We start from the raw sequence: 22,572 nt of genomic DNA on the forward strand, positions 1-22,572 counted from the left end.
GCAACACGAAGCCACTAGAGTTTGATGGGACACATGATCTGATTGCTGCTATGAGATGGATCTCTGATATTGAGGGATGTTTTTACACGTGTTCATGCCAAGAGCATTTGAGGGTTCGGTTCGCGTTGAACCAGCTTCGCTTGGGAGCGAAGGACTGGTGGAAGTTTGTGACAAAATTGGCATCTACACATGCAGTGCCATAATCTCATTGCTATTAGCTTGCATTCTAATCTCCATCTCCTAGATTTTCCTTGACAAATTCTTGATTTTAATTGGCCATGACCCTTCGATCTCACATGAAGCCCGCAAATACTCTATCTACCTTATTTCATCTATGTTTTCGGTGGAATTGTCAAGCCTTTAGTCAAATTGCTCCAATCACGGAGCATGAATATGTCACTGCTCTTGGCTCTTCACTCCTTTTATGTTCCCATCTTTGTTAGGGTTTGATCTTCAAGTTGAAGATGGGCCACGTTGGTGCTGCTACGATGATTGATTTGTTAAATTGGTTCTATTTAATGTTGATGGTGTTTTATTCTTAACGAGCGAATAATCGAAACTTTTTATTTTGAATAGAATGTGATTTACCAAACCATAACATTCGGGGGACAACGAACTAAAAGAAATCGTTTACACCTACAATTGCGTCCATGGAGAAAGTCACGTCAACATTCTTACACAATGATGAAAATTTGAAAAAAAAAAAACACCATCAACATCAAATAGAACCAATTGTATAAATTAAACGTCGTAGCAACACCTATGTGACCCATATTTAATTTGATGATCAAACTCCAACAAAGAGGGACATAGGAACATAAAATGAGTGAAGAGCTTACGAGCAATGACATAGTGAGGCTCCGTGATTGGAGCAATCTAACTAGCTAGAAAATTACACCGAAAAACATAGATGAAATAAGGTAGATAGAGTATTTATGGGCTTCATGAGAGATTGAAGGGTCGTGGTTAATTAAAATCAAGAATTTTTCAAAGAAAATCCAGGAGATAGAGACTAGAATACAAACTAATTACAACGAGATTATAACACTGATGTATAGACATTGATTTTGTTTTGTTGATTTGCTCTAAAAAATTGCCCACAAAGAGTCTTCAACCCTGCAACAAGTCTTGATTATTATGTTATAATAAAGAAAATTTTCACAAAAGACACTAAGTTTTTAGAAATGTTCCATTTTGACATTTTCTAATTAACTTACTGTGTTTTATTTTACATCCTAAAAGTGATGTCACCAAAAAATGACATGTCATTATGTTATGTCATCAAGACTGACACATTACTATGTCACGTCAACTGACAATTGAGTTGACTGGTCAATTGGTCAACATTGAATCAAACAGAAAAATTTAATGTCAAAATCGAACATTTGTGAAAACTGTGTTTTAATTATAAGAAAAAATAACTTGATGTTACAATTGATTTTTTTTTTATAAAAACTTAGTGTCTTTTGTATAGTTAAACCAAAGAAAAAGTTACATTGATGAAAATAGTTTTGAAAAATATTTTTGTTATTCATGGAATTCATAAGCCAATTAAAAAAAAAACATTAACCAAATGGTTAAAAGGCCAGAATTAGTTATATTTCTTTATTTTTTTTTAGATTTATTAAAGAGATAATGTCATAAAAAACCTTAAGTTTTTCAGGAATTTACGGTTTTAACCTTTGTCAGAATTTAAGTTCGGTTATACTGCAAACTTACCAGTTTTTTTTCGGTTTTACCCTTTTTACAGGTTAAGTCGGTCACATGCCTTAGGTAGCAACCCACATGTGTGCTGACTGTGCTGAACCTGCTGACGTGTCAGCCACTGTGCGCTGATGGATATTTTACTGCCTTTATTATATTAAAAATATAAATGAGGCGCACAGGTTTTGAAGAAGCGACCTCCCATTCAAAATGTAGGAAACTTACCACTAAGCTAAACTATTTCTTGCTTTCATAACCTCAACATATAATATATATTACGAATACTGAAACATTTAAATATGATTTTGACGATTATTATTATTATTATTATTATTATTATTATTATTATTATTATTATTATGAGTGTATTTAAAGTGTTATAACATAATTTTAATATATAGATACCTTTCGAAATGTATTTATGTTTTAAAAATACGAAAATATGCATTTGTATTAATAATTACAAAACAATTTGTATTTATATTGAAAATACAAAAAAAATCCATGTTCAAACCAAATATGTATTTTTTTATGTTTTTGGAAGCTTAAAAGATATGTATCTATATATGTTATACTTTTAAAATCGTGAAAGATACAATTATATATTTAAAAAAACATTTTTAAATGTATAAATAAACCAAATACGCTTTAAAAAATATATATATATACCATTAAATATGTTTTTAATATTTAAAACGTATTTTATACCTTTATAAATATATAATTATACCTTTAAACGGTAATTAAAAATATATGTATAAATTTATAAAAAAGAAAATAATAATAATAATAATAATTGTTTTTAATTTTTTTCATTAGTTTACATTATAATTATATATTACGTTTTCAGGTTATAAAACAAGAAATTATGTTCAGCTTAGTGGTAAGGGCCTTCTTCTTTGATTTAGAGGTTGTGGGTGGGAATCCCACCCACCTTATTGACCCACATGTATTAGAATTTTTGTATTAAAAGAATAAAGCCAGTCAGCGCATATGTGGCTGACACATCAGCAGTTTCAGCACACTCAGCGCACACGTGGCTTGCCACATAAGCAGGTGACTGACTTAACCTGTAAAAAGGGTAAAATCGAAAAAAAACTTGTAAGTTTGCGGTATAAACGAACCTAAATTCTGACAAAGGGTAAAACCGCAAATTCCTGAAAAACTTGAGGTTTTTTATGAAATTATCCCTTTATTAAAGTATCGTAAAAAAAAATATTGAAAAAAATATTGATTAAGATTGTGTTTGATACGTTACAACCAATTTATAAAGTAGTTTATTATTTGAGTTTTTTTAATTGTCATGTTTGTAGGGATAAAACATAATTTATAAACTAACTTTGTTAAAGAAAATATATTTAGACTAGTTTTTCGAAAGTTTTTTTTATAAAATTTTAAAAATATATCCTTAATTATTAAGAAAGTTTATCATCCTTTTAGTTAGTTTATCGATTATTTCTTATAAAACATTATTTTTTATCGATTAATTTATAAACTAATTAGGCTGTTAGTTAATAAGTAATCATAGCACGTTATAAATGTTGTCACATTGTAAACATATGAACTTGTATACGTATAAACTTATCGACCTTATCTAGAAAAGCTTTACAAACGATCCCACAATTTAGGTTGTGTTTGTTTTTTTAAAAAATCATCTTCTAACCTCTTAGTGTTGCGCGGCGCAGCACACGCGCATCACTTTTAAATTCGCAGCAGTTTGATTTTTAGAAGGCTTCGGGCTTAAAAACCTCTTCCCGTCCTCTTCCCCACGCAGCATTGGGCTTACCTCTTCTCAGCACTTCTAAACCTAATAACAAAAAAAAAAGACACGGACAAAACCACAGCCGCAAGTCGTTCATTCTTTCTTGGCGTCGAACGTGTTGAAGACCGGAAGAATTTTGCTCGCCGTCGCTGCTGCTGGTCGTCGTCGCTGCTGCTGCTGCTCGCCGCTCCCTGCTGCTGGTGGTCGCCGATTTCACTGCCCATCCTCCATCTGCCTTCGTCTTCAACATCACATCACACAGGTTTGTTTGTTTTTTTTTTTTTTGTCCAGATTTCTTAATTGACTTTGAAAGTGTGAAATAAAATTGAAGCTGTGAAATATGATTGAAGAAAGAAGCTGTGAAATAAGCTTTGAAGCTGTGAAATAAGATGATAATCTCATGATTTTAATGGTTTCATAAGGGCATAATTGACCTTTTTTTTACAGATCCACCATAGAGAGAAGTTTTTGTTTTGTTATAATTCTAGCAGTTAGAGATATTGCAAGCATAAATTGAGTTAAAATTCTGCTTTAGTGCTTTGTTATAATTCTAGGAGTTTGTGTTTTGTTCTTTAATTAGAGCCATGATTTATGTTTAGGTTCATGAATTTTTGTGTTGAATTGTTATGAATGTTGGGTAAAATCATAATCCTTGCTGAAATCATATACTTATATTGTGAAATCATAAACTCGTATACTAGTTTATATGCTGAAATCATTAGCTCAAATGGTTTTTTAAACTTATTTGTTGAATTGTTATCACTTGTATTTCTTGAATGGAGATCAAGTTTATGCTTCTTTTCAAGTTTGTGCTTAAATTGTTGAATATGCTAAACGTATTTGTTGATTATGTTGAAATATGATTAATCTTTTTTGCTAAAGTATGTATTTTATATTTTTTTGTTATTAGCGATGGGAGATAAACATACATGGACCAATGAGCAAACAAAATGTTTATTGCTCACTTGTATTGAAGAAGTACAAACCGTGGGTAGAAAAGGTTTGAGTTTGCACAAACAATCATGGTACAAGTTAGGAACAACCATTAAGGAAAAATATGGCGTGGATTTGAGTCAACGACAATTAAAAAACGCCTATGATAACCTTAAAGCCAAATACACAGGATGGTTGTACTTAAAAAATAAAACTGGAAACCTTTACAATCCCCAAACAAATACTTTTAATTTAACAAATGAGGAGTGGGAGGACTTTAAAAAGGTATATATACACACACATATTTATATGTATTTTGTTTATATAGTTGCCAATTCTTATATTACTTTTGTTACATTGATTGCGTTTAGGGACATCCGAAAGCCGCTTCTTTGAAAACCGTCCCATTATTGTTTCCAGAGCTTTGTGCAGAACTCTTTGATGGAAACAGTGCATCTGGTAATCTCAGTTATGCCACATCCCAAACACCATCGGGACATGGATCATCTTCTTTCCATGTCGCACCACTACATCTTATGGACGCCCCTTCTATTAACATAGATGAGGATGATTTCTTTTCCAATCATACTAGTGAGCATTTTACTCAGCCTTCACCTTCTGCTGCTTCACCTTCTGCTGCTTCACCTTCTGCTGCTTCACCTTCTGCTGCTTCACCTTCTGGTAACCCCAACAAAAGGGCCAAACCCTCAACTCCTAGACCTAGAGCTCCTAGTGCCTCACCTGATCCACCTTCTTCTGCCTCGCCTAAAGCTTCTATTACTGCTGATGATTTAGCATTGGAGATGCAAAAAGCTCTACGTCATTTGACTCAAGGGCCAACAATTTCCCAATGTTTAGAGAAGCTTGAGTTGCTCGAGTTAGACCCAATAGACCCTCTACGATTTGCTGCGTATCACATTTTTGGAGGGACCATGAGTATGAGAGAGATGTGGGTAAATTTGCCTAATGATCCACGAATATTAAGAGGATGGATCGAGATGACAGCTACAAGTTTGGGAGTTTTAAAGGATGGAAAGATCGTTCGTTGACTTTATATGTTTGAGTTGTTTAGGTTTTAATTGCATGTTTTGGAACTATATGGTTATGTTTTTTGGTTATTTCTACTTGAATGTTATTTTTAGTATTTGGTACTTGAGATTTATGTTATGTTATTTGGTACTTGAAATTCATGTTATGTTTTTTGGTACTTGAAATTTATGTTATGTTTTTTGGTACTTGAAATTCATGTTATGTTTTTTGGTACTTGAAATTTATGTTATGTTTTTTGGCACTTGAAATTTATTTTATATTTTTTTGTACTTGAGATTTATGTTATGTTTTTATCTTATATTATGTTATGTTTTGTTGATTAATAGGTTTGTAATGGATCATGACAAAAAGATATTACTCATAATTCTTATGTACTTGTACGTTCGCTACTTTTGGAAGAGAGGTGTCAAACGAGTGCGGGACAACGATTCGGAAATGACGGGACATGAATTTACGTTAGAGTTACTTCACCGTAATCCTCTACAATGTCTTGAAGTGCTACGTATGTCCCGTGAATCATTTGTTCGGCTATGTGCTCATTTTAGAGTACACTACGCGTTAAAGGATAGCAAACATGTGTCGGTTGAGGAGAAGATGGCTATGTTTTTGATGATGATCGGTCATAACCAACGTTATGTGATTATCAAGCGGAGATTTCAACACTCAAAGCAAACAATTCATAAGTTTTTTCATGAAGTGTTGGACAAAATGTTGCTTTTCGCACATGACATTATAGTGCCAACTTCTTTTAATCTGAATCCAAATATCCCGGGACATAATAGGAGGCTACGACGGGTGTTCAAGGGAGCAGTTAGTGCACTTGATGACACTTTGATACATGCTGTTGTCCCTGCAAACAAACGGGATTTATATAGAAGTAGGGGAAAAGGCGATTGTTACCAAAACGTATTGGCAATATGTGACTTCAACATGATGTTTACGTTTGTTGTGGCCGGTTGGGAAGGGATAGCACACGATTCTAGAATTTTATCAGAAGCATTAGCAAATCCACATGCACCATTCCCGCTCCCACCACCAGGTAAATTTATGGTTATTTAAATAGTTTTATCTTAGCTTGAAAAATAAATGACTTTTTTTTTTTGCTTTTTTACAGATAAATATTATCTTTGTGATGCCGCCTATGCAAACATTCGAGGTTTTATGGCACCGTACCGTAATGTAAGGTATTGGCTTGGAGATTTCTGTCGAAGACGTGCATTAACGAATAAAGAAAAATTTAACCATGCACATGCAAAACTTCGGAATGTCATTGAGCGGGCTTTTGGTGTCTTGAAAGCACGATTCCCTATATTGAAGAGGATGACACCATTCTCGTTGGTTACACAACGAAACATAACCCTAGCATGTTTTGCGCTTCATAATTTTATAAGAAGAGAGGGACTACGTGATGAGTTTTTTGCACGATATGATGAACCAAATGTCTCGGTTCGGAATAACAATGCAGTCGTTGATAATGATGAAGATGAGATTCCAACACATGGTACTGCAGCGGACCGTGAATATATAACCCAGTTACGGGATGAAATTGCCGAGCAATTGATGCAAAATATGGAATGAAAATTATTAAAGTTTGGTTCTATGAATTTTATTTAAAAATGTTATTATAAGACTAATTTGGTTGTTTGAATTTTATTTCAATGTTTTAAAACTACTATTATTAAATTTTTGGTATTAAAAAACTATCTTCGGTTTATTAAATTAGTTTATTTTAAATTTTTTAATATCTGCAGTAGTCTGCAGATGTTAAAAAAACAAACATGCTTCTCATTACAGTCTGCAGCACTTTGGTCCACCTCTTCTGCTACAGAGGACCGCAGAGGTGGTCCGCAGACTTCAAACAGTTTCACTTCGGAAAAACAAACAGCACCTTATATTTTATTCCGCCGATAATCTTTTATAATGAACCATAAAACAAATTTAATATTTTCTATAACTGATACAAGATTTTTTTAGATGTTCAAATGACGAATAGCTTCAATCAGCTTTTGCTGTAATCTTTTATAATGAATCATGAAATTCTAATTATTTTTGTTTTACCTGTAATTTTCATTTCTTCATTGTAAGCTTGGAAACGATCATATTCCTTGCGGATCGTGTTTTCTCCTTTTATTAATCTATTTGTTTTTTCCGAAAAAAAGATACAGGATCTTTTTTTTTTTTTTTTTTTTTTTTTTTTTTTTCAGTTTAATCTTGTTTTAAAATATTTATATTCAGTTTAGTTGTGTTTTAATCGATATTAATCGATAGTACTTTTTAATGATAGTAATTTATTTTGTATTTTTAGGTTAAATGGTGTGATGATATTTTTATCTATTAAAATTTGATATTACCTACATAAAAATTTGTCATTCTTGCTAATATTTGTCAATAAGTGGAATGGGAGGGCGTTCTTGTCTATGATTTTTTTGTTTCAAAATAAAAAATATTGACATTTAATAAAAACTATTAATATCGATTAAAATAAAACATAAATTTCGTTAATCATAAAAGATTGAAAATTAAATTTTAAAAAAATTAAAAGAAAAGTAACATGAAATTAAAGTTCCATTATAAAACTAAATAAAAACTTAAAATAACTTTGTAGGTTAAAAACCTACAAATTATATTTAGTCCTAGTTGTTGTTGTGACTGTTAAAGTAATTGTTTGATCCATATTAGCAACACCATTTTCCGTTAGTCGAACGCTTTCATCCATATTCTTCTCCATATTGAGTTGCATTGACCATGCGTCTGATGATCGTCACCTCAACCCATACCCCTACAAAATTGCTCTGTAACAAGCATCCAAAATTGATTATACAATTGGCTGACTCATGCATTCGCTAATTTCATCTCTTCTTTTTAAGTTCATCATCTACTTTCGGCCCTCCTTTTTCTTTTTGGTTAGGCTTCTTGTTCGAGTTTGGAATTGAAATAGGTTTTGGTTGAGGGTGTTGAAGGTGGTTGAGATTGGAATTTGAACTAGGTTTGAGTTTTGATTGAGAGTGTTACACGTGGTGATTGAGATTGGACTTGGAATTGTTTTGGCAATGGGTAGACATTTGGTGGAGACAATTATTGTTGTGACATTTGGAATTGTGAATAGCGGTTAGGAATATCACTTACAAACATTTGGTTTTGAGAGTAAATTGATGGATTTAATTATGAGCGGTACGGTGGTGGCAATGACACATCGTAACCAAATAATGCATTTGGGTTGGAAGAGTTGAAAACATTTGGTTGTGGGAAGACATTTTGAAGAGAAAATATGTAAAAGATTTGTATTTTTGTAGTGATAAAATAGTAAACGTGTATTATTCATATATATATATATATATATTAAATTAGGGTCATTTCAAACATATTTTGGGTCCAGTACGAGAGAAAAAAATGGGCTCTTAAAAAACACAAATGTCATCAAGTTTTTTTTATAATAAATCAATAATTAAAAGAAAATTATTTGTATTATCTTCTAAATATAACAATTTCCAAAAAAAACTTGGACCCCTTTAAAAGATGGGTCTTGGACAGCCGTCCCTATCGCCCACCCTCTGGGACAGGCCTGTAGTAAATGTCTAAAAATAAAAAAATAAAAAAACAATCTTAGTTTCCAACGGCCAAAACAGCGATGACTAGAAAATGGGGGAGCGATGACCAATTTTTTGAACGGCAATAGTATACCGTTGGCATACTGACGCTGAAAAAAAAAATCAGGTCACCACCGGCAATACATGACTCGTCGAAATACTGACAGTAAAACGACCACCACACACTACAATCATAATACAATAATATATGAAATATATAATGGAAAATAATGTATAAGGATAAAGGGTGTAGTTATCTTTTTGTCTATGAAAAAAGTAAACATAGACACCACATAAGATTTTATCATTTTTACAATTTTTTTTCTCAATAATTAGGGTGTGGTGATGGTTTTACCTATGAACTTTTTTTATTTCATACTAAAAATTGATTTTTTTTAATAAAAATCATTAATATTAAGTAAAATAACATGAAATTAACAATTACATTTTAGAAAATCTAGAAAAAAACATGAAATAAATAATTATATTAAAAAACCTAGAAAAAAATAACATGAAAGTAAAAATTACATTAAAAAACCTAGAAAAGAAACATAACATTGAAATTTCATTTGCATTGTAGATTATATTTTTCTTAAATTGACGCTTTGACCGCCTTAGCTTCTTCTTAGTCTTCGAGGTCGAAGTGTCTTATGTCTTGCATTAACAATGAATATTTCATTAGTCGAACAGTTTCAGTCCTATGCTTCTCCAAAGTTATATTCAATTGTGTCATCTGCGACATTATTTCCTCCGATTTGATTGACCGCCCAGTTCCGATCGACGAATTTGAAGATGTCGTTTTTCCTTTTCCTTAGGCTTTTTCTTTGTCCCTTCAAATGGGACGTGGAGGCGGTTGTATTTTTTCAATGTCGTCATTATCATCATTAAGATCAACGCCGATATGACCATTCGATGACATTTGTTGTGAGTTCGAATATGAAGTTGTTTTACTTCTTTTTGGATGATTGGAAATTTCTTCATGTGCTCCAATTTCTTTCAACCTAATACAATTTTTGACAACATCTCAAACATGCATGAATTTATAAGGCTTTAGCATGTCATATCAGATGACACATGCATTTTTTTCAATAAAGACATCTCACTTTCCCCGCTAGCCCATTGCTTTTCAAAGTTTGTGTAAATTTCGTTCTGATACGTGACGAATTTATTTACATTACTCCACTCTGGGTTATATTGGTTATGTGTCCTATAATCTGGACTTCGACCCATACACTTACAAAACCGCTCTGTAACACGTATCCAAAATGTATCACACTTTTGGCTCACCCGGTGGCGTTATCTTCGGATATGTCGACTTATGCATTCACTAATTTCATCTCTTTTTTTACTCCATCTTCTACTTTTAGCCTTCCCTTTTTTTCGGTTGAACTTGTTGTTCGGTTTCAAAACCGTAAGGATTTTCGATTAAATGTATTAAAGGTGGTTGAGATTGAAATTGGAATTGGGTTTGCGTTTCGGTTGGTGGTGGTCGGGATTGGAACTAAAATTATTGTGGCATTTGAAATTATGAATAGTAGCTAGAAACACCACCTACGAACATTTGGTTTTGAGAGTAAAATGATGGATCGATTTGTGGCCAATAAAATGGTTAGAAGAGTTGGGAGCACTTTGGTTGTTGAAAGACATTTTGAGAGAATAAGGTTTGTATTTTGAGTGATATATATATATATATATATATATATATATATATATATATATATATATATATATATATATATATGGGAAAAGTGAATATACCCTTAATGGTATATAAGCTTAGGTACCCATAGTCATTATACTACGTCGTTTTGTATCATATAATACATTCTAATTGTCCAATGTTCTTATAATTTAACTTCTAACTTGATTTACTTTCATGATTTTTATAAATTACACATTTATCTTTGTCTTACATAATTTTCATTTTCAAGTACAATATGTATAGTTTAGTAGATGTTCGGCAAATAGAGGTGATATAAGAGATAGATAATAGTGAAATTTAGAAAATTTTGAAAGTAAATCAAGTTAAGGGTTGAAGTTTAAGAACATTATAATGAATATATCATTATGATGTGTTTGGGTACCTAAGCTTATATATCATTAAGGGTATATTCACTTTTCCATATATATATATATATATATATATATATATATATATATATATATATATATATATTATGAACTTAAAATTTAGTAGGAACTGTAAAGACTAATCTTAGCCGTTTATTTGGATAATTAAGTGGTCAGGACAAATCTAGTATTTTTCATTTTCTTTTAAATTCTGAAATGACATTTTATGTAATTTTTTCTCGAGAAAATTACAAATATAGCCAAATACAATAATTACTTTGTAGAAAATAGTCAAAAAACCAAAATTGTATTTTTAGCCACTAAAATCGCAGATGGATATAATTCATATGTGATTTCGCCATTCCATCTGCGAACATACAAATGATTAAAACACAAACGTGCTTTAGCTACTTGTACATTCGCAGATGTTTTTTTTAATTTTTTTTTGTTGTATATATAACCACTTTCCAGCCTAAAATCGATTTCCACTCTATTCACCTGCAATTTTGTGTGTGTGTTTTTTTAATTATTATTATTATTATTATTATTTTGACTAAAAAATTGATAGGGTTTAACTACGAAACAACCTTGATAGGGTTTAGCTACGAAATCACAGATGAAATGTACAAAATCACAGATGGACTTAGGGGCTGTTTGTTTTTTGTGTGAAGATCTGCGCAACCACTTTTGTCTGTGCCGCGCAGACATATGCCCTCGCAGATTGTTTGTTTTTTGGAAGTGCGAAGATCAGAAAACGTCTGCGTGAGGTCTTCCTGGCGCAGACATGGGCCACTGTTTTCAAAGGTCTTCAGACCTCATTTTAACCTAAACCAAAAAAAAAAACATGGGCCACCGTGCAGTTTTTTTTTCTTTCTTTTTTTTTTTGTTAAAAATGTATTTTTAATGTTTATGGCATGAAATTAAGTTTAAAAAACCAATTTATTTTAACATCCCGCAGACGTTAAAAACAAACAGTCTTCTTATTGCAGACTGCAGACATTTGGTCCACCTCTTCTGCCGCAGAGGCTTGCAGATGTGGTCCGCAGACTGCAGACATTTTGACTTAAAAAAAACAAACAACACCTTAGTCCATTTGCGATTTGAAGGGCTAGTTTTGTAATTTGGATTTTTTTTATTTTCTACAAAATAATTAATGTATTTTGCTAAATTTGCAATTTACTCTGATTTCTCATATTTTTTAAATTTCCGAAGAAAGATTAGCGTTAGAAGGTGAAAATTGTCAAAGTGAAAAAGGTGGAACAAAACTCAGGCAAGCTCACGATGCATCTCCCTTGAGTTTTTTTTTTACCAAATGGAGGTGTTTGAAAAAAATATTTACCAAATAGATGTAGTTTCAAATATATTTACCAAAGCAGTATAGTACTCAAAATATTTACCAAAACAGTATTTTTTTTAACTTTTTTAATATTTCCGGCTATTATTTTAATTTTTAGCGTTTTTTAATATAACTTTTGACATTTTTTAAACCCTTTGCTATATAACTTACATAAAAAAAATTACAAATGTATTATATCCCATTTAATCATCATAACAAATTAATGAAATCTCAAAAAATGTCCTTAATTGTAAATAAGATTAATTGATAAAAACAATAATGTTAGACATCGTAGAATAAAGCCAACATCAAACGTACGATATATTTTTTTGGGTACAAATCCAATTACGACTTCTTACAAAAGCGGAATGAAAAAATAAATATATCTATTGATTAAACCGATTAGCTTTAATGTCTCTACATTCACCTTGGCTTAGAGGGACATTTTTTCCTATTATGACCACTTTGCCTACAAATCCCACAAAGGTATCCATTTTTTCCTTCTTTGATATCCATTCCATTTCGTAGTCTTGTTGAGCGGGGACGACCTTTTTTATTCCGTAAAAGCTCTAAATTTGGACGCAATTGTCTAGATGAAGATTGTGGCCAATACGCTTCATGAGGAAGTGGGGAAAACTCAGATGCCCAAGTAGAACAATACTCTGCAATGGAGTAACATTTATGAATGTATTGCCAACTATTCAAGGATAGTTTGGCACATACACTCAAAACATGAGAACATGGATATTTAAATATCTCCCACTTACCACACGTGCAAGTTTTTTTGTCCAAATTAACTACTTGCATATTTTTTCCTCTTTGAGTTATCAACTCAAATATACCTTTCTCTCGATTAAAAGATCTCAATGAGTGTGCACTTGCTTTTGACATCAAAGCCACTTGTTTTACAACAACTTGAGGAGTATATGCATTTCCATTAGCTCGAGCACTAGATCCTAAAGGACGCCTCACTTCAAAATAATGTACCAATCTATAGAAAGTAAGTTGGACACAAGCTGTGATTGGTAAAAAACGAGCACCTTTAAGTACACTGTTAAAAATCTCTGACAAATTTGTTGTGAGAAGCCCATATCTTCTCCCACCATCATGTGCAAGTGTCCATCTATCAAGTGGATGTCTCTCTAGCCACTGTCGAGCTTGTGGATTTAGCTTCCCAATTTCTTCCATGATGGAGTTGAATTTTCGAACTTGATTCTGACTCCCGGCACGATAAGCTAAAGCTTTCAATTCTGAATTGCGAAACTTGTCATTAAAGTTGTTGATAAAATGTCGTAAACAATACCTATAGAGTAAAAAAATAATGTTACTTATAAACAATAACTATGAAAAAAGTTATACAAAAAATAGTAATAATACCTATGAAAACCACGTGGCTCTAACCATGGAGATCCATGCTCATTGACTACCTTTAGGATTCCCAAATGACGATCAGATATTAAACAAATGCCTTCACGCTCTTTCACCACATGGCTCTTGATATAAGAAAGAAACCAATTCCAAAATTGCTCTAAAATATGAATGTTGAAGCAAATAACAATTGTAAATCAAAGGAGTAATCAAATGTGGAATAACAATTGCAAATAAATAAATTACAATTATAAATCATAGTAGAAATCAATTGTTATTTGCTGTTTGCAAATAACCGTGGAATGCAATAGAAATTAATAGTTGGAATCAATCCAAAACTAACAAGCTAAAATCAAAAATCAAAAGAGGATTCGAACTTACAAGGAAATCAAGCTACAACCGAGTTTGTTGTGGCCGGAATCGGATTCACCAACGTCGACTATGGCCAGAATCGAAGAAGAACCAGTCCCCGTCGTCTTCTGCAGTGGAGTACTCGCCGGAATCAAGCCGTCGGTGTCCGTTTGTGTCCGGAATCGGAGCCGCCGGCGTCGGCTATGGCTGAAATCAAACGACGATAGAAGTGATCGATTGAAGACGTGACTTTGGGGAATGGGTATCAGAACGTCGACTGGTCTCTGTGGCTGCGTCTTACGTTTTTTTTGTTATAACCCTAAATGGTAAATATGTTTAAAACTACACTTGTTTGGGAAATAAGTTTTCAAAAAACACCGGTTTGGTAAAAAACTCCATCTCCCTCACTTATTTCTCTTTCATGCACGTGTCTATCTTTGATTTGCTGTGTTTTATTTTTTTTCATCTATTTCGTATTTCGCCTATAACTTGTTTTTTTCTTTGAATTTTTTTTTTGAGAAAATCACAAAATTAATTTTTAATATTTATAAAAAGATCTAGAACTTCTTTTCAAAAATTAAAAAAAAAAAATTTAAATAATACTACTACTCACTATACTAGTGATTTTGTAAAAAAAAATTAGAAATAAGTTATTTTAGATACCAAACTTGATTTTAAAAGATTAAAAGTTTTTTTAAAAAAATGTTGAACATAATATAATCAAAATAGAGATGATTTAAAATATTTATGATTCAAAATATTATGATTCAATATGTTTATAATCTTTAAATTGTTATGATCTAAATATATGTTGGTTCAAATATTTTATGATCGTTTAATTAGTATATCTTTAATGACTCAAAAATATAATGATCCAAATGTTTTATTGAACATAAACTTTATTAATTCAATATATTATGATCCAAAATCATATAATTCATAAATAATATGATCCAAAATGATATGATCCAAAATTTCACGATTCAAAATGATATAATCCAAATTAATATTATCCAAAAATATATGATGCATAATATCGCTATGATTCGAAACTTTTTATAGTGATTAAACATCACAATGATATTTAAAAAATAAAAAGAAAAGAAAAGAAAAAAATAGAAAAACTGAAAAACCAAGTATATATTGATGAAAAAGCTCTTTTTTAAATATAAAAAAAAATATTAAAAAAAAAAACTTAAAAACCGAATATAATATTACCTAAAAAGTATATTTTTAAAAAAATAAAAATAATAAAAAATAACCTACAGTAAAATCATAAGAGAGTTGGGTAAAGGCTAACTAAAATGACATCTTTTAACTTAGTTATAACCTGAGAAAGATCACATTTTTTCATGTTAAACGGTATTATTATATTTGTTGTATCGACAACATGGAGGAAATCACCAATCACCATTTTCTTTTTTTCTATCTTTCCGTATCCGGCTCTTAACTTGTTATTACATCTTATAACATTTCTAGTTATTGTGTTAGTAGTTTGATGTGAAATATAAAATAACAATTTTACGGTGTTATAGCACCAGCCCATACCTAGTAATCTAATCTAATAAAATATAAAATCAATTTGATTTATGGTGCCACGTGTAGTTTCCAAAACAGTCGTCCTTTGACAACATTATTGTCACGTTGGCTTGTAATATTCCAAAAAAAAAAAAAAAAAAAAATTGTGGACCAGCCTGAATGTTTTGGACCTCTAACAAAATAGTGGCACCCATGGTGGTCGGGTGTTCTAATTCATATTTAAAGCATTTTCGTACCCACAAATTGCAAACTTCATTTCTGTTAATAATTCCCTTAATAAATTCTAGCATTGGTACTACTAGAAAATGAAACTATCTCCCCCACACTACGAAATACTAATAAAATAAAACCCAACTAGATATGCAAATGCTTGCCATATATATATTATATTATATTATATACACAATTACAATTAAAATGGTTAATGTTTCTACGCCGTGTTCCAATTATGGTTTCTCATCTTCTCCAACTCCAACTGTTTCACCCGATCCACCAAATCTTGGATTGTCGTTGTTGTCTCCTGCAAAATTAGAGAATGTCAGTATTATTATTTGAGAAATTTAATATCCTCCTACCTTTTCTTCCTATTATCTTCCTACCCACATGAAATTGTGACAAGTGTCATATTTAGATAAAATTAATGATATTTTAGGACACTTGTCAAATTTTTAAATGGATAGGAAGATAATTAGGAAGAAAAGTAGGAGGATATTTAATTTCTCTTATTATTTTACTAGCCAAATAAAGGAAGAAAGAAGAAAACCTTTAATTTTTTTCTTAAAGTCTCCTCCTCCTTGTCTCGTCTTTCTCTTTCTTCCGCAAATACGTCTATTATAGATTCTTGCTCCTTGTTGAGAGCTTCACACTTTTCCTTCACTTCCTCAAGCTAATTACAATTCACAGTTACATTTAATTGGTATATTGTATTATAATATACGAATAAATTAAATTACATTTGCTATTTAGACCAAATCCATAACAAGAAACATCAATACCTGTGCTTCAAGTGCCTTGCAACGAGCTCGTTCGTTTTCTAGTTCGTGCAGTAGATCACCCAAGATTGCGTCTTCTTTTCTTTTCAACCTAGGAGTATTACAACCAAAAAAAAAAAAAAACAAATAGGTAAATTACATTTTTGGTCCCTGAGTATAGCTGATTTTTGCAATTTTGGTACTTATTTGAGGTTTGCATAAATTAGAGATTTTAAGTGACATACTTCTCCTTTAATTGGCGATTCTCTTCCTCCAACTGATCTAAATCAAGTGTGGTATCGTTTATAGGAACACTTCCATTTTCACCAAAAATGGGCAACTGCAAATCAAAAAGTGCATTGCATTTAAAGCACAAGTTGTCTGGTAGAAATAGAAGATGAGTGTATAAAAGTTTTTTAAAAAAAGTTACATTTGATGGATGAGAATGAGACTGAGTGACAATTTGCATAGTGTTTCCATAATCATAATGAGGATTGCTTTTAGTATAGCTTGTATTTACAGGATCTTGCAAATCATCTTCATGGATATTTTCAGTCTTCAAAGGTGTTGACTTCCCCCCGAGACCATTGACAGCTGGCATCGGAGGTCTGCCCGAGCTGCTTCCCGCTATTTTCTGATTTTTATTCGAAGCCGATTTGTTTGAAGCTTTCTTCCTTCTTGAAGAAGTTTCCGGGGTATAGTCAGGAGAAGTTTCTAGAATCACAAAAAAAAAAGAAAAAATAAAGAATCAGCTCGGCTGATTTGGTTTTTCTCTGACATGGATATGACAGAACAGAACAGAACAGGTTGTACTGGATTTGACATACCACTGTCGTGCAAACTGCTATTACTGATTCGTGGGGCATACCCAATTTTGTGGCAGTGGGTCCTCCAATACGTTTTTTGCATCTGTAAAAGACGCGATTCGAGTCTTGAAAGGACAATTGTGCGTTCAAATCCTTGTTTGTCATGAGCTGGTTCTACAAAATTGGCCTCCAATACACCTAATCAAACACCAAGAAAATAAATATATTTATTCTTTGCTACCATATAATATATATAAATAAAAATGATTATAAAATTAAATAAATATATTTATATGACCTATTACTCCTCGACCATCACTTCCTGTTGAATTCCAGAGTCTCCAAAACGGCTGTAAAACAAGAAAATTCCAAAGCCACTAATTTAACAAAAGAGTACATTTCATTTTTTGGTAGCTGATAGTTTTAGTTTGAGTAAATTACACGAATGGTCCCTGTGGTTTGGGTTAATTTGCATGTTTGGTCCCTAACTTATTTTTTAACCCAGAAGGTCCCTACAGTTTGTTTTTGTTGCGCGCTTGGTCCATGTCTTACCTAAAAAGACTATTTTGCCCTTGATTTTTTAATTTATTTGAATAAGGTAGGGTAGATAAGGTAAGGTGAGGTGAGGTGGAAGTGGGGTTGGGGCAAAATAGTCTTTTTAGGTAAGACATGGACCAAGCGTGCAACAAAAACAAACTGGAGGGACCTTCCGATTTAAAAAAAATAAGTTAGGGACCAAACGTGCAAATTAACCCAAACCATAGGGACCATTCGTGTAATTTACTCTTTTAGTTTTGTCCCCAAAATGTTTTCTTTTGCAATTTCAGTCCTTATTTGAGGTTTTTACTTGGAACAGAAACCAAAAATGTTACAAGAACAGAGAAAACTTTGTGGGGTCAAAATTGAAAAAATCAGGTATATGAAGGGACTAAAAATGTGATTTACTCTTTATAAAAAGTTGGGAGTTAATGTAGTTGACTTTCGGACCTTAATGAGTCGATTTTTATGATAAACATTGTATCCTTGAACATCAATATGAGATTTTGCATCCTTCACGAATCCCATAGTAACAACAGCAACTATCTGTTCATTGAAAACAAAAGATAATCAGTAAAATAGCAACTTGAAAGGATAAATAGGAAACAAAAATTATTAAATAAATACAAAAATTACATTTGTATCCTTGGAAACCACATCAGCACCAGGCTGTGGACGATATGTGACCTCAGTTATCATCATCATATCATTTACAATATTATGATGCTCAACATCTTTCCCACGAAGAATCATCCGGAATCCAGGTGGAATTCTTAAGTAAAGAATCGATGCGTAACTCTGAAAAAACAGTTTGAATGAGACTAAATGACCATTTTACCCTTACATCAATGAAAAGAAGGGCAAACAGGTAAAAGAATGAGCCCTTACTCTCAGTGAATGTCGATATGTCAGGAAGTGTTTAGAGTTTGGAAACTTATTGGCCATTTGGATATTCTTCTCATCTCGATTAACACCTCTAATTTGAATATCCTACAACATTAAATGTAAATTAAACACATTTAATCCAAAACCATTTTAAAAATTTGTGTTCAATTGATTTAAGGTGGAAAAGAACAAACATTTTTATCAGTCTCAAAATCGAGTTCCAACTGTCCTTGATCATCCTCCCATAAATTGTAAATAATTATGCGTGTGCCCTGATCCTTCATATGATCAAACTGAAAGATGAAAAATGTAAAATAATTTAATAACATATAAAATGAACACGTGGAATAAAAATGAAAAATTAAAATCTGACCTGTTTTAAAAGTTCCGTTTCACTTGAAAATGGAGACCATTGAACCATAGCTTCCATATTTTTATCCCAATCACCCGATGATGACCTTATTATATTCTTCCATTCGCGAACACCTTTCTCATAATCAAGCTTTTTACATTGCAATTTTATTAAACAATAAACACCATAAATATAAGAATATAAAAAAGATAAATGAAATTGTTAGCATAATTACCATGGGAACAACTATATCTTCCTTTCCAGTGCACCGTAGAAATGTGTAAGACAATAGGCCAATGCTTTGTGTAGGCCTGCAACACAATACAAACAAGATTTTAATATTTTTAGAGTAAATTACATTTTTGCCCTCCAAGTATAGCTGATTTTTTTTTTCAATGTTGGCCCCAAAAAATATCGTCATTTATTTGAAACAGGGAACAAGACGTTAGAAAAAACTCAAATAAGGATCAAAACTGCAAGAGAAAACTTTTGGGGACCAAAATTGAAAAAAAAAAGAGTAAATTACATGAATGGTCCCTATGGTTTGGGGTAATTTGCGTGCTTGGTCCCTAACTTATTTATTTAACTCGGAAAGTCCCTACTTTTTGTTTTTGTTACGCGCTTGGTCCATGTCTTACCTAAACAGACTATTATTTAAATAGGAAAAAATTATGGTGTAGGTAAGGTAAGGTGAGGGGTTGGGGTGGGGTGGGGTGGGGTTCGGGGTGTGTTTATTTAAATAAATTAAAAAATCAAGGGCAAAATAGTCTTTTTAGGTAAGACAAGGACCAAGCGCGTAACAAAAACAAACAGTAGTGACCTTTCGAGTTAAAAAAATAAGTTAGGGACCAAACACGCAAATTACCCTAAACCATAGGGACCATTCGTGTAATTTACTAAAAAAAATCAATTATACTCGAAGATCAAAAGTTACATTATTACCAACCTTGTTCCATCTTTTGGAGAGCATCGAGAGAAAACAATAACATCAGCCCCAAGCCGCATGGTACTTGTCTTAAAACCATTCCCATCTTTCAATAATTAGACAAATGAAAATTATAAACTTTCTCATAAAAATAAAAACACGGATGTTTTTTTATATAATTTCATAGGAAGTTCACTTACATTGTCCAATAGCATCTGCAACCTTGCTTTTCAAAGAATATCCAAGAGACATGCATTGTCGCATCTTATCAGGGTCCATCCCTCCACCATTATCTATGATAAATAGTGGAAAGCCAAATTGGCTCAAAATATCATTTGGTTGTTGGAAATATGGAATATTTATCATAGGCAACATACCTTCGATGAGCAACATTCTATTTCCATCTTTCTTGTTTGTTAACATATCAATGTTGACATATGTGGCACCATTGTTGATCTCATCTAATGAATTGTCTAAAAGTTCAGCAAAAGCTGCATCAACAGTGAACACACTAATTATGATATGAAATTTATATACAATTAACCAATTGAAGGATGATTAAATAGGTTGAGTAGTATTACCACCAAGAACCCATTTATGACTAGTGGCATTGGAGTGTAGAAATCTTGGATGAACCCTAACATGATCCATGCCACCTATCATGTAAGAGTCAATCATGATTAGTGTGGCTTAATTAGAAATCTTTACTGAAACTTAGGTGATTAGGTCTAGGGACTACAGGGTGCAACAGAAATTGGGGATATTTTTGAAATTGACATTAACACCAGAGATTCATCTTTTCCTTATGTCTTGTTAGACACCATTCACTATAAACTTGGCTTAAACTCTAGACCTAATAAAATATATGCTAAAACCGCACTTCGGTAAAGAAAATCAATAATATGATCATCCATCATAACATCTTCAAACTCTAATGATTGCTATTAGGAATCACAAGCTCCCCAATTAGCCTTGAAATGGAAATTCATAGTGCGTTATTACTTACCAGATGATGTTTCCCAATTATCACCAGCACTCTGTTCGAAATCACCAGCTTTCCAAAACTGCTTACAGCTCTGAGCCGCCACACCAGTTCCATTGGCTACACGCGATGCCACATCTTTCGGTGGCAAAGGATCAAGAAAACCAGCAGGAAGAACCACACCCTGACCAGATTTCTTCCTCTTATCACCATGACCTTCGTCATCACCACCATTACCCGAAACCCTAGACCTCTTGCCATTACTAACTCCATTACCTGAAGTAGAAGAATCATCATCGGAACTATCGAGATCAATCACTGCAATCTCCGAAACATTCTTCCCTCTAGTAGAATCACCATTGTTATTACGGAGTGGTTCTAGGAATTCTTGCTTAACTTTAATTTCGTCCATGGAGTTGGATTTAACTAGGATTCGAGTTGCATAAATTAATAGGAGAAGAAAAGTAAATAGACACCGCCGATTGTGCTTGGACAGATGATCACTCCGTAGGAGCACTGAAATCGCGGTGACCCTCCATCGCCGGTGAAAACCCGGAATTCTGTAACGTCCAAAGGGTCGCTAAACGGCGATGTTATTATTACGGCGTCTTTGGCAGAGACCTTTTCAAAGCATTTTTTTTTTCCAGAAATGTTCATAGTTTAAATAAAAAACTTCTTTTGCTGCTACAAACGTTTAGTTTTTTTAGTTGTAGGTTAAAAATTAATTTTCATAATTTTCTTTAAAAATATATTATTAAACAAGTATCTTTTTATGTAATTTTATATATTTCGAAAGTTTCAATATTTTTGTTAAATACTCATACAACAAATAAATGTTTCAGCTGTCCGCTACACACTACTAGTTATACGCTATCAATTATCATCTACCCATTTCCAGTTAACAGCTACTTTTAGTAATCGAACAAACTTTTCACATAAGTTTTTATAAGATCATTTTTTGTTTGGTTTTTATGGAACCCAAACTCAAAAAATACATGTTTAATAAGTCCCCAATACAACATGTAACATTTCATTATCGGTTAGCTTTGACTCATAGTGTATATGTAGATATTGATGTCTACGTAGATGCACACTTCGTACTTGACTCAGTAGCTACTCGTCTCCTAAATGAAGAAAACAAATACAAGGTGTAACGACCCAATTTTTCAAAAGAAAATTTTCATTTTTGACTAACCAAATTTCCATAAACCACAAAATCCAAATACAATTGTTTTCAATGCCCATATCAATTACAATTTTATTTCAAAACATCAGAGTGTCCCATAAAATGTCTGAGAGAGTGAACGTCACGCCATCAAGCCTTGCTATTGCCCTTGGGCTCAAAAGTACCTGAAACAAATCCACAAACTGTAAGCTAATGCTTAGTGAGTTTCCCCATAGCATACCGCACATA

At 32.3% G+C, this 22,572-nt stretch overlaps 3 protein-coding genes across 3 annotated transcripts; 1 reads left to right on the top strand and 2 right to left on the bottom strand.

Annotated features, from left to right (window-relative positions):
• Positions 1-4,482: 4,482 nt before the first annotated feature.
• On the top strand, positions 4,483-5,543 carry LOC145049398 (uncharacterized). The gene is made up of 2 exons (XM_078997814.1): positions 4,483-4,684; positions 4,771-5,543. The coding sequence occupies exon 2, from the start codon at positions 4,936-4,938 to the stop codon at positions 5,446-5,448; it is 513 nt and encodes a 170-aa protein (XP_078853940.1). The 5' UTR covers positions 4,483-4,684; positions 4,771-4,935; the 3' UTR covers positions 5,449-5,543.
• A 7,143-nt stretch (positions 5,544-12,686) lies between these two features.
• Positions 12,687-15,575, bottom strand: LOC145049389 (uncharacterized). Its single transcript, XM_078997805.1, has 5 exons — positions 15,492-15,575; positions 15,365-15,379; positions 14,245-14,362; positions 13,820-13,970; positions 12,687-13,745 (listed from the first exon to the last, which is right to left on the bottom strand). The coding sequence occupies exons 1-5, from the start codon at positions 15,573-15,575 to the stop codon at positions 12,866-12,868; spliced, it is 1,248 nt and encodes a 415-aa protein (XP_078853931.1). The 3' UTR covers positions 12,687-12,865.
• A 484-nt stretch (positions 15,576-16,059) lies between these two features.
• On the bottom strand, positions 16,060-21,799 carry LOC145052247 (protein MICRORCHIDIA 7-like). Its single transcript, XM_079000031.1, has 18 exons — positions 21,183-21,799; positions 20,758-20,832; positions 20,554-20,667; positions 20,377-20,469; positions 20,198-20,282; positions 19,487-19,562; positions 19,273-19,401; positions 19,094-19,192; positions 18,903-19,004; positions 18,651-18,812; positions 18,465-18,560; positions 17,776-17,827; positions 17,499-17,675; positions 17,102-17,385; positions 16,917-17,011; positions 16,696-16,783; positions 16,464-16,586; positions 16,060-16,220 (listed from the first exon to the last, which is right to left on the bottom strand). Exons 1-18 carry the CDS (start codon positions 21,568-21,570, stop codon positions 16,131-16,133), a joined length of 2,328 nt encoding a protein of 775 aa, XP_078856157.1. The 5' UTR covers positions 21,571-21,799; the 3' UTR covers positions 16,060-16,130.
• Positions 21,800-22,572: the final 773 nt, after the last annotated feature.

Source organism: Lactuca serriola, chromosome 5 (genome assembly GCF_051521515.1).
Source record: "Lactuca serriola cultivar US96UC23 chromosome 5, Lser_US96UC23_V15, whole genome shotgun sequence".
Lineage (NCBI taxonomy): Eukaryota > Viridiplantae > Streptophyta > Magnoliopsida > Asterales > Asteraceae > Lactuca > Lactuca serriola.